The sequence below is a fragment of the Dermacentor andersoni genome, chromosome 8 (genome assembly GCF_023375885.2).
Source record: "Dermacentor andersoni chromosome 8, qqDerAnde1_hic_scaffold, whole genome shotgun sequence".
NCBI lineage: Eukaryota > Metazoa > Arthropoda > Arachnida > Ixodida > Ixodidae > Dermacentor > Dermacentor andersoni.
In genome coordinates, this window is record NC_092821.1 from 92663644 (window position 1) to 92674775 (window position 11132).

The window sequence follows — 11132 nt, forward strand, 5'->3', positions numbered from 1 at the left end:
GCGTCTTCTGTGGGGACTAAACTTTCTAATCTCCTTCTCTCTCTCTCTCTGATTGATTTAATTCAACGTAATTGGTTTCTTTAGTTTTCCTCCTGCGACTTACATGGCGCGCAACACTTGCGGTGGTACGGCGTAGCTTTTATAAAGAAAATCTATACAACAGTCTTACGCAGAGGATTTGTAAAATATCCCTACTAGACCAAACCTTTTGCAATTAAACCAACTCCTAAGCTTCAGCTCTTGAATTCACGTGATATGTAAGAATTTTTAAGATCTGAGTTTGATTTCATTGATATCAATACACTCCACTACGGCGTCCCTCATAAGCACTGTATAGCATCAGGGCGTCAAGCATTATAAGTTATTTAATTAACGTTTGTCAAGTGGCAACTGGCTGAGATGCTTGTTTATGCACCAAAGTGTAATTAGATTATGTAGTGAATTGAGCACATATTTTATAGTTTGGGAGAAGCTTCGCGAATGGTTGGACACCTTCGGTAGCATGACTATGCCATCTACTCCCGATAACCTTTTGCTGGGATTTAACAGGTATACGCATTCTTCGAAAAGTGGAAGCTCTCAGTAGCTCTGCCCCCACATCCCAATGAGATTCAGTTTCCATCGTCTATGGCTTCGTAAGTTAAAGTGCCTCATTGCAGTGGTTAAGTACAACGCCGGAGAGGGATGCGCTATAGGTAAGAGCACAATGGTGTGAAAGAGATTATTTTCTTTCTCACCAGATACACTTCTGCTTCATGAGTGCAGAAGTGCTACGTAGGGTCCCATCTCCGTCCACTCTCTACGGAACTGTAGTAGAGAAACGGACGTCTCAGTTTTGACACAGTTGCTTTGCTAAGCAAACACTATCACAAAGAACACAAGCACAAAGGCTCAGTTAATTCTGAGTACTGCTTTGCCGAAGGCATGGTTCAACTCTCCATAGCTTTTAAATGCCCCGCAGCTTTGTTTCTTTTATTTTCGAGAAGTTATTTCACGTCGTTTTCACGTTTCACCTTATTTCACTGCTACGTATCCCACACATGGCATTGCTACTTTGTTAATGTCAGACTTCGCGCACTGTTCTTTTAGCCGTAGACGTTTTACTGTTATATGTTGAGCTTATTCCAAGCATTCATGAAAAGAAAATGGCATATTCACCAGTTGAGTATAGCACTTTCACCCACTCCTCACTTCGTTTGCTCAAACTACGAAGCGCAGTTCTAAAAATCATCATGAAGCGCAACTACGGTGGGTATACACCAAATAAAGCCGAAGAATCGCACGATGCGAAATTTCGTCTGGAATTGTTTTGCTGCGTACGGGCTAAATCAGCGAGTATGTACACTGCCTTACAAGCGAATTCTTCGCAAAAACGCCCAATGACATTGACTCTAACGTATTTTTTTTCGTTGTGCCATACCACACTAATTGTCTCGTTAATTCTACAGTGATGAAGTTTCCGAAGGGATATGCAGTTCCCGAAGGGCATTCTTGCTCAACGTGGGTCGAACGTGCAACGTGAGCCTCGGTAACCTAGGAATGGTAGGTATCCTATTTATCTTAATATGTAATCGAATCCTCCTAACTTGAGCAGACGTGTTTTAGCGAAAAGAGGTGGTTGAACATATCAGGTAACTGTCCTTGAAGATTCTCTCTTAATCGGCCGCAGAACAAAGATTTATTTTAAAGCGCCAGCGTTTCAGGTATGTTCGTCATCCGCGACATGACTAGTTGATGATCAATGTCAGATGTGAATCGTGCTGCCCTTAATCACGTAATAATTTCTTTTTTTTAATTTCTGAAGGTTAAAGCTGTGAAGCTAGAAGATGGCTATTATTTCAGCGAGCTCTCCTCGAAGATGTTAGCAGCATCGACTACACAACAGATCATGTGAGGCTGCAGCGTTTAGGGCAGGTTTGTCAACAGCGTCATGGCGGGTTATCAGCATTGATATCTACACTGTTGTGGGTTGTCCTGTCATACTGCTTGCAGAACCAACAACGAGTAGCCTATATTTAAGCAACTGATAAAATCTGTGAAATGAACACGAAGACTTGTCGCATGGCGCGTTCTTAAGCCACATATAGAAGTAAATTTTATCTATATAGGCTTCTCACTTTGTATTATTTAGGCGGAATAAAATTTAAACATTAAACGACATTATCAACTTTTGTTTTCTGAACAGTTAGCACACACCATTCCAGCGACACGTGCTTTTAGTCTGCCGCATTCTGTTTATGGAGGTTCATAGAGTTTGCGAAATAATAAAACCTTTTAATCCAAATGTGCCAAGGAGTACAGTTACCGTAGTTAAAGAAAATATGAGACCATGACATGTTTTATTTTTTTTCCATGGCGAGAGGAATGGTGTGATGCATTACGTCACATTTTTATTCGAAGTGTACACTAGGAAGGTCTGATAGCGGTGCTCGAAGACGTACAGGTGCGGACAACTGACGCTCATTAATTGAAGAGCTTAAATATACTTAAGAACACTTATGTTATATCTAAGTTGGAAATCAAGTGTGGTATACCTTGCCAGCATTCTGTTCTTTTTCTTGTGAAATAAGAGCTGTTTGATCTCGTGCACATGTAGCACTGTTGTGTTTCATTGACGACATTTGTTAGGGTCTCATAGTCGCTCTCAGTGGTGTGGCGCTGCTTGATCTTGGAGAAATATACGACAGCAGCATATCAGCCATCTCTCAAATGATCACGACGCGGTGTGTCGGGGGCCTCCTTGGATCTCTCATTGGTAAGTATACAGCCGGCATCAGCCGTTATACCGGACATATAGGTAAACAAATTTTTTCCCCGCTGTTCTTTTAGCTTGGCGTATCATTGTTTGGGAGGAGTCCTTACAGATGGAGTTGGCATGACTAATTTCGTTTCATCTTTCTTTTTTCTGGGGCTGTTTTCACATGCATGTTGTGTGCCTCCTGAAGGTAACAGTCAATGGACACAAAATTCCTGCCCCTGCAATTAGACGCTGGCGTGTGAATTTTCTTGTGAACTCCATGTATAAATTGCCTACACCATGTTCTAGATTCTGTGGCCGTCACAGTTCACTGCGAGAAATGAGTATGAACGCTATCGGCGACTCATTGAGGTCGGTGACTCATTCCCCTTTCTCCCACCACCAGTGTAGGGTAGCAAACCGGATGCTCTTCCGGTTGACCTCCCTGCCTTTCCTGTCCTTGCTTTCTCTCTCTCTCACTCTCTCTCTCTCTCTCTCTTTACCGATGCATTTATCACGTTTGTTATTGTATGTCTCTCTTTTTTATTTTGTTGGCGAAGAGCTCAACAATGTAACTCATTTCGTTTACCAGAAATCAATGCAAGCAATTTGCAGCAACTTGCTTAGCAGAAGGCATTGTGCGACCTGTCTCTGCTGCTGCATGAGTCGCTGGAGCATTCTCAAGCAGCGAGAGAGCAGCTTTTGCCTCTAGCTACTAGAATTCCTTTTTGCAAAGTATATCTTGTTGCGAAAATAAAAGAAGTGATTGTGGTTTGATGTCCGACCATCTGGTAGCGCTCTGCAGATATCCAAACGATGCTTGATAGCCAGATACCTGGAATATTCTCCGCAGTGCATTCGATTCTACAGTGCGTGTGATCTGCAAATTTGTTTTTCTTGCTATACGGCCATTTTCACAGGGGGCAAGCTGTACGACAAGTACAACACGCAGGTGATATCGATCATCATGATGTCTTTGACCTGCTTCACTGTGCTCATGATTCCGATCAGCGGGTATCTCGCCTTGGCGCATGTCATGGTCTTCTTCGAAGGGCTCAGCTTAGGTGCATTTGGCACAGGTGAGTTTAACGGAATGCTGCGTTGAATCCGCATGGCCATAGTATCGGGATAGTTGGGTTCATGTTAATTTTGAGTACGCAACGGCAGCACAAAGCGCGGCTGACAATTAATTGCATTTTATTGTGTTGACACACGCTGTCGTATTTATAGCGGCAAATAAGACATTCATTCTTTGTCTTGAAGATCGGGGTAACTCCTTCCTGTGTGACTGGTGTTGTGCTCTCGGGTGAGCGCGTTCTCAGAGTGAGTGAGTGAGTGAGTGAAAAACTTTATCAGCTCTAGATTCGCTGGTCTTCTGCGGTCTTCAGATGGAATCGTCCATCTTCTAGCACAACGGTCGGCTGCCCTTAGTCCAGGGCTCCGCTGGATGCTGCTGCCAGTTGTGCTCGCCGAATCAGACCTTCTTGGTCGACCTGGCGATCGCTGGAGAGCGCTCCCTCCCATTGTTCTCAGAAATTTTCGCATAGGTCGCGGCTCTCGGATTCATGCCGTACGTTGGGTCACATATGTCTGGCATCTGGCTTGTACCAGTGCTGCGGTGTGAAATTTCAAGGCAGAGTGGGAATGCTTGTCCGACGATAAAGAGGACCCCGTGGACCGCACTCTGCCTTCGGGTGTCGTCGCTGGAACCCTTGCATTAGAATACGAAATTACTATGTTTTCGCATACCCTACCATGAAAGAAGGGCTAGAATAATATTTTTCGCGAAGGTTGGCCACCTTCTGTTGAAAATCACCTTCGTTTATGTTGTTTCCTTGGTAGTAGCGATCGGAGCTTACTAACGACATTTTGGTTGTCGAGAGATTCTTCGCGTTTGTGGTTGCAGTTCGCTGCTTCTCGGCTGCATTGTGAAGCAGGACAGATGAGATGCACGAATACCGTAACGCGGTCTACTCGCACCCTACGAGATTACGCAAAACCGGCCCCACAACGACACCGCAGGTGCGCAGCCCTCCCAATTATGCGCGCATGCGCCGATGGTGTACGCAGCAGAGATAAGATAAGATAAGGTGTACGCAGCGATGGTGCCAGCAGAGATAAGAGTGGTGAGCCGAGTGCGCGCGGCGTCGGAGAGGCGTCGTCCTACATTTTTTGTATAAAAGTATTGCTGTTAACGCAAGAACAGGCAAGGGCGACGGGGCACGATACCGTGAGCCCTTATGACATTGCCCACGTAAAATTGACAAAAACGTTTGGCCTTTTCTTTTTCTTTCAAGCAGCCCTCGAGTCATGAAACAGTGAGCCCTAGGTGGGACTATTGCGCTGCGAGTTGAATTTCCTGTGAGCGTGTTGAAACGTACCCTGTTTGTGACGTTTTTTTTTCTCGGATTAACCTTTCGTGTTGGCTTTCTTGTGTGGTATTATCTAGTGCGGAGTGTTTCGCTTTTGTTCAAGTTGGTGCCTGTGCAGTCCATGCATTTTAACGTGTCTTTACTCGAATGAAACTGATGTTGCGAGTAAAATGCTGTTAGCGTCGTTCTTCATTGTCTTTGTATGTCGCAGTATTCTCAATTTTATACAGCATGCTTAAATACAGAATTTTCGCTTTAATTTCGTGTTTTATTTTGTTCGGCTGCATGGAATCTAAGTTTATCGCCCCACAAACACAGTTTGGATAAGAAATTGGTAATAGAAAAATATACATTCTTTAGCCTTCTTTCCCTGGCTGATACATCGACTCGAATAGCCTTGTCTCAGAGGTTGTATATATATCAATGATAACGACCAATTTCGAGTAGCTTGAGCTAATATTGTGTGGCTGTGCCCTTTACATTAGTAACCAACAGCACTTATTTACATCATGTATTACGGTGACCGCTTCTCTAGAATGTTGTGGAGAACAATAATAATAATAATAATAATAATAATAATAATAATAATAATAATAATAATAATAATTAAATATAAATTAGTAGTAGTAGTAGTAGTAGTAGTAGTAGTAGTAGTAGTAGTAGTAGTAGTAGTAGTAGTAGTAGTATAGTATTTGAACATACTCGTACATAAACAGCACAAACAGAGAAAGAGAAGCAGGCCAGCAATTGTTTCGCAAAAGGATCGAAACAATGCCCACAGTCTTGAAAAGTAAAGATACAAAAAAGGTAAGAGATAGAGTACGGAATAGTGAATAGAAAAGTGCATTACAACAAATCAAAACAAATCACACCACACGCAGAGCAAGAGCATGAGAGACGAGAGTCTAGTACCGTAGAGATGACAAGAATTACGGCATATCTTTGTGAATCTCGTATCGAGCTGAAACACAACCTTTTGGAAATAAGGTATAATTAAGTGCAATTCGAGCAAAATAAAGAAGGTGGACCTCGCTCAACAACACAAAGCGAGAGCTGTGGAAAGACGGGCATTCTGGCGGTAAGTGTCGGTGTTTTGCTGTAGTGTCCACAACCAGGAACGAAGAGCTCGGCGCGCGTCCTAGTCGGTCAAGGCCATCTGCGACATTAGCACACCCGATACGTAACTCGAACAGACACCTAGTCTGGTGAGCTAAAGCCCGGCCAGCGATTGATGCAGGGTACGATCCCTTGGCGACACATTCACCTTGGTGTGAGTGCTGTAGATGGTGACGTATGAGCAGTGTAGCGTCGTCGAATTTGCATAAAGTACCATCAGTGAAGTCGTGCGAGGTTGCGCGCTGACGTCGCTAGAGCCTCAACTGCCTCGTTTTCTGAGATACCAATGTGTGGTAGTACCCACTGAAGCATTTCTGTTCTTCCCTCAGATGTGATTCGATGAGTCATGGTAAGTACGTAATTCACGTAAAACAGGTTGGTCAACCAGCTGAGAGCTCCACAGGAGTCGCTTAGAGAATAACGGCACTTGACATTTTCGGGTTTATAGTAATACACTACGCCGGCTTATTAATCAATAATAGTTGTGCAGACGTCGAAGCCGCCGTATGATCAATTCGAATAAAGTGCTGTGCTGCAGGATCTGCGAAATAAAGCGCGGCAGTTGTACTGCCTTCGTAAACAGAGGCGAATTGTACAGTGAGACGCCTCTGTACTTGTTGTTTCGAACTCACTGCATTCTTGAAGACGGGGCCCTTTTTGCAGATTTCAGATAAATTTGGGGTACATGGGATCTGGATATCTGGCCACAGCTGTCTCATCAAATTAGACGATTTTAGGCCTCCTAATGCATCTGGGACACAAAGAAATGGCTTCATTATGAAGCTTGCAACGAAAAAGACGCACCAAGATAGCGTAGACTTCTCTACGGAACAGTAATAATGCGTAATTAGTGCAAAAATGCCGAAATGAAACACAGTTCCGCTCGTTCAAACTGCGCGCCGCAACTGGATGTGCGTGTTTATGTTTTATTTAACGAAATATATGAGCCGATCCGAGAAATAGTGCTGTCCAAAAGCATGGGTCGGCCCCGAAGGTAGTCAAGTCTGAACAACAAACGACACGGGGCACTAATGGGACCTAGAAGACCTTGTTTTCGGCATCAACCGCTGTCGAGTCGCAACTTTTATTGGCGTATATTTTTGTTTGCTCTAACCCTATACAATGACTGTGGTCCTATTATTGTAGTTATTAAATAAGGAAATACAATATTTATTTTATCGTATTCACGTTTTCTGTGAGTGGAGACCTCACTATCTCAGTTCAAGTGATGTTACGATGAGTGATCCAATAGCACTGAACCGACGACCTGACCGTCACTCTTTGCCTCCAGGTGCGACCGTGTGGATCATGAAGATGTGGCCCCGAAACTCGAGCCCTGCCCTGCAAACTTTTCACCTAGCCTTCGGCGTCGGCTGCCTCCTGGCGCCCCTCGTTGCGAGACCTTTTCTGTCTACGCCAAGCAGCGGCTCTGCCAATTCGACGATGCCGAGTGTGAACGTAACCTCGAACGACACCACCGACGTTGCGTCACTCGCAATTGTGGAAAGTGTGAACGAAACAGCGGCTGACGACGGCCGCAGCAAAGTTCACTACGCCTTTGCAATAGCCAGCGGCTTCCAACTATTCCTAGTAACTTCCATGGTTGTGCTCTACTGTATCGACGGTGCCAGCTTCAAGACACATAGGACAAACGTCACGGATCACGCGCATTCGGGTTTGCAAGAATCGTCTGGTAGCAGACGCTTCTCCCGCATAGCGCTTGCAATGCTGTGCGCCTACGGGTGCGTGTACGTAGCCATAGAGGTCACGACGTCGCAGATGTTGCCAACGTTCGCCGTGAAATGTGACTTGCACTTCTCAAAGCCACTGGCGTCTCAGCTGGTGGCCGTTTACTTTTTCTGCTTCGCCGCCAGTCGTCTTGCCGCCGCGATAGTAACAATCAAAGTGTCGGCCTTCCATGTCTTGGTTGGCTCGCACGTCGTCTTGGTCGTCACGGCTACTGTGTTAGTGGGATGGGGCTCCAGCAACGCCATCGCACTGTGGACCGCGAGCGCCCTTGCGGGCATTGCTCAGGGACCCCTAAATGCAGCAATGACGGCGTGGGTTGCGACGCATATCGACATCAGCAACAAGATGATGTCGCTCGTGGTGGTTACGGCGGGCATTGGCTCTCTCTCCCCGCCGCTCCTTGTGGGGCAGTTCATGGACACCAGCCCGAACATATTCTTGTACGTGTGCTTTGGAGCGGTGATGGCAGCTGTAGCTATATTTATATGTACGCGCCTATATCTAAGAAAGAAGCCCATGGCGAACACGAGGGGGGGTCTTGTCGTGAACGTCGATGACGACAGCCCCGATGACGGGGCGCCTTCCGTCTAAAAGCTGTTTGTGTTCTGGACTGCAGCGAAGATTCGCTTCTTCTTAGATGAGGTAATAAATGATTGGGGAACTACTCCCGTGCGCCACATTACCTTAAAGAAATGCGTAAGGTTATCAGCCCACCTCAGAAAAAGACCAATTAGCTGTCATGTATCGACGTACAAATGACTATCATTGGAATATTTAAATGATTTGACCTTAAAGGGGCCATGAAACACTATCGAAGTATAAAACTGCTCTTGAAGTTAAAACAGACTTTTGTGGAAATACTTTGTAGCAAAAAAGTACTTCAATGCGTTCAGGAGAAGCGGACTTGTCGGAAATCAAAGATTCCCTTTGATCCTTTTCGCGGGGCTCCCGCTGCTTCTTCAATGCCTTGCACTGCGAATGCTACGGCAGAGCGGAGCGGTACCCACAACGGTCCGCCGCCTGCTGAACGTCACCGTGGCTCGCAGTACAAATTTGATTTTGGATGTTTACGTAGACGCCACTATACTTCCGATTTTGGCACATACGACGCGCCAGACGAAACGAGTGTCCCATTTCAGTAATCGTCAACTGGGAGGCTACATCCCTCTGCTTAACGGTTGAGTTCACTGAGTCTCATGCTTTTGCAGTGCTAGAGTGCACTAGACAGCTACGCGCTCCTGTGTTTTCCCGCACCGACTGGTAAGTAGCACACTTCCTTTCGCACTTAAACGTCGTCTTTATGCTCCCTCGTGCGACTACGTCTGCAGCGCTAGCATCGGGTAAGCGATAGACACCGCACTGCGGATTCGCGTTGAAAAGATTCCGAACGTAACGAGCTTCGACCATGATGGCGACACACCTCGAGAGTGGGCAACTCGGTAAGCAGACGACCTGCAGGTCTAGTCGGATATTGGCGCTCAGGCCAGCTAGCCGCGCGCTTGGAGCCACGTACTTCACCCACAGGGAGCGCTCAGAGCTGGCGGTTCGTTAGGCGTGGACTTCAGCTTCTTCATTTTAACTGTGTAGCACCTTATGTACGTGCCGCATTTTTAGTTTTTCATGTTTGCTCCACTTGATGCGCCTTTGTAAACAAGAAAGTTGTTGGCTATTAATATACGCTATATCTTGCCCACAGTGTAATAACAAATGTATTGACTGATTTCTAATTTTTTCTGGCGAAGGGTCGCCAAGTTTGACCAGAGAGCGCCAGAGAACCAATGTATTAAGTGTGGTGGTTGGAGTATGTGCTTTGACAAAAAAGCGGCCATTGTGTTCCTAGCAAAGCCCTGTGAAGCAATGACTTTCACAACGTGGTTCCTGGCATACACACCTCACAAGGGGACATTACTCCAATTTCTTACAATGAACATTGGCTACGCAGATTAAGTACCTAAAGCAAGTCGAGGCGTGCGAATAGTCTACAGTGCCTATTTCGGCCACCACAGTGCTTCAGATGAGGCATTAAGTGCGTGTTTTAGGCACCTGTGACCCACGTATTTAGTGCCTAAAAATTTACTCTGATATCTCTTAATCCCATTCCCCATTTTTATACAGACTATCACGCCAGCGGTTGTATACGCGCCGGCGAAATTCTCTGTTTTTCTAATAAAGAGCCTCTCTCTCTCTCTCTCTCTCTCTCTCTCTCTCTCTCTCTCTCTGCTAAAAATTTTATCTCTACTCACTAAAATAGTGTCGAATTCACGCTGTAATATTGCCTTACAAGAGTGATATTTGGGCGAAATTCACCTTTTACGAGCAAAGTTCGCTTTCCTCGCTGGTAGACAATATGCTTCTGCAAAATGAGCCCATGTCGAGTTTTCAATGAGTACTGTAGCAAGCTAAACCTACTTAGCATTGGTTCCGTGTGTCCCTCGGTTAGCTTTCCCTAGCGTGTGACTAACGGTACGTCCCTGCCGCCTTGAATATCCAGCCGTGCTGGTTCCTCCAGCCACACTTCTTTTCTAGATCACGTGTGCGGAGCCTTCGAATAAGCTAGTTATTAGAGCGCTCTAATAATTTGAAGTTTAAATAAAATGTCGTGCAATGGAAAAATAACAAACCTGTGGATTTATGGTACATGAAGGCAGGCGTGCAAATAATTACAGCGAGAAGGGCAACGCAGAAGCGTTTGTGTACTTCTTCTGGCAAAAAATGTGGGCCAATATATATATATATATATATATATATATATATATATATATATATATATATATATATATATATATATATATCGAGCGAGCGAGCGAGCTACAAAGAGAGAGTCTCAGAGCGCTAGCTCTCACAAGGAAATAATCGGAGAAACTGGCACATGACGCAGGCACCAAACGTTTCGCAGAGTAACTTTGGCACGAGACGAGCATATGTGCAGTAAAATTTCAATTTTACAGTTTACTCATCAACGATGTCAGTTTTACATAAAATTGCATACAGTATTGTTAACACAGATGCCGTGTTCATAAAAGGCTGCTTAGTAAAATATTGCAGATAAATCTTTTTCTGTAATAAACAATCAATGTCTTTCAACATTGATGTGAAAATGGAAGCAATATAACAAGTAGCATTATTACAACCGCGAAAGTAAGTTCTTAAGATGAAGA

The 11132-nt window shown here is 44.9% G+C and overlaps 1 protein-coding gene across 1 annotated transcript; it reads left to right on the forward strand.

Annotated features, from left to right (window-relative positions):
- The first annotated feature begins 3553 nt into the window (after window positions 1–3553).
- On the forward strand, window positions 3554–8639 carry LOC126529341 (sodium-dependent glucose transporter 1-like). Its single transcript, XM_050176944.2, has 2 exons — window positions 3554–3816; window positions 7517–8639. The coding sequence occupies exons 1-2, from the start codon at window positions 3705–3707 to the stop codon at window positions 8563–8565; spliced, it is 1161 nt and encodes a 386-aa protein (XP_050032901.2). The 5' UTR covers window positions 3554–3704; the 3' UTR covers window positions 8566–8639.
- Window positions 8640–11132: the final 2493 nt, after the last annotated feature.

Coding starts and splice junctions, on each gene's coding strand:
- LOC126529341 (XM_050176944.2), top strand. CDS start 3,705: ATGATGTCTTTGACCTGCTTCACTGTGCTCATGATTCCGATCAGCGGG. Junction 3,817..7,516: donor CTTAGGTGCATTTGGCACAG/GTGAGTTTAACG, acceptor CTTTGCCTCCAG/GTGCGACCGTGTGGATCATG.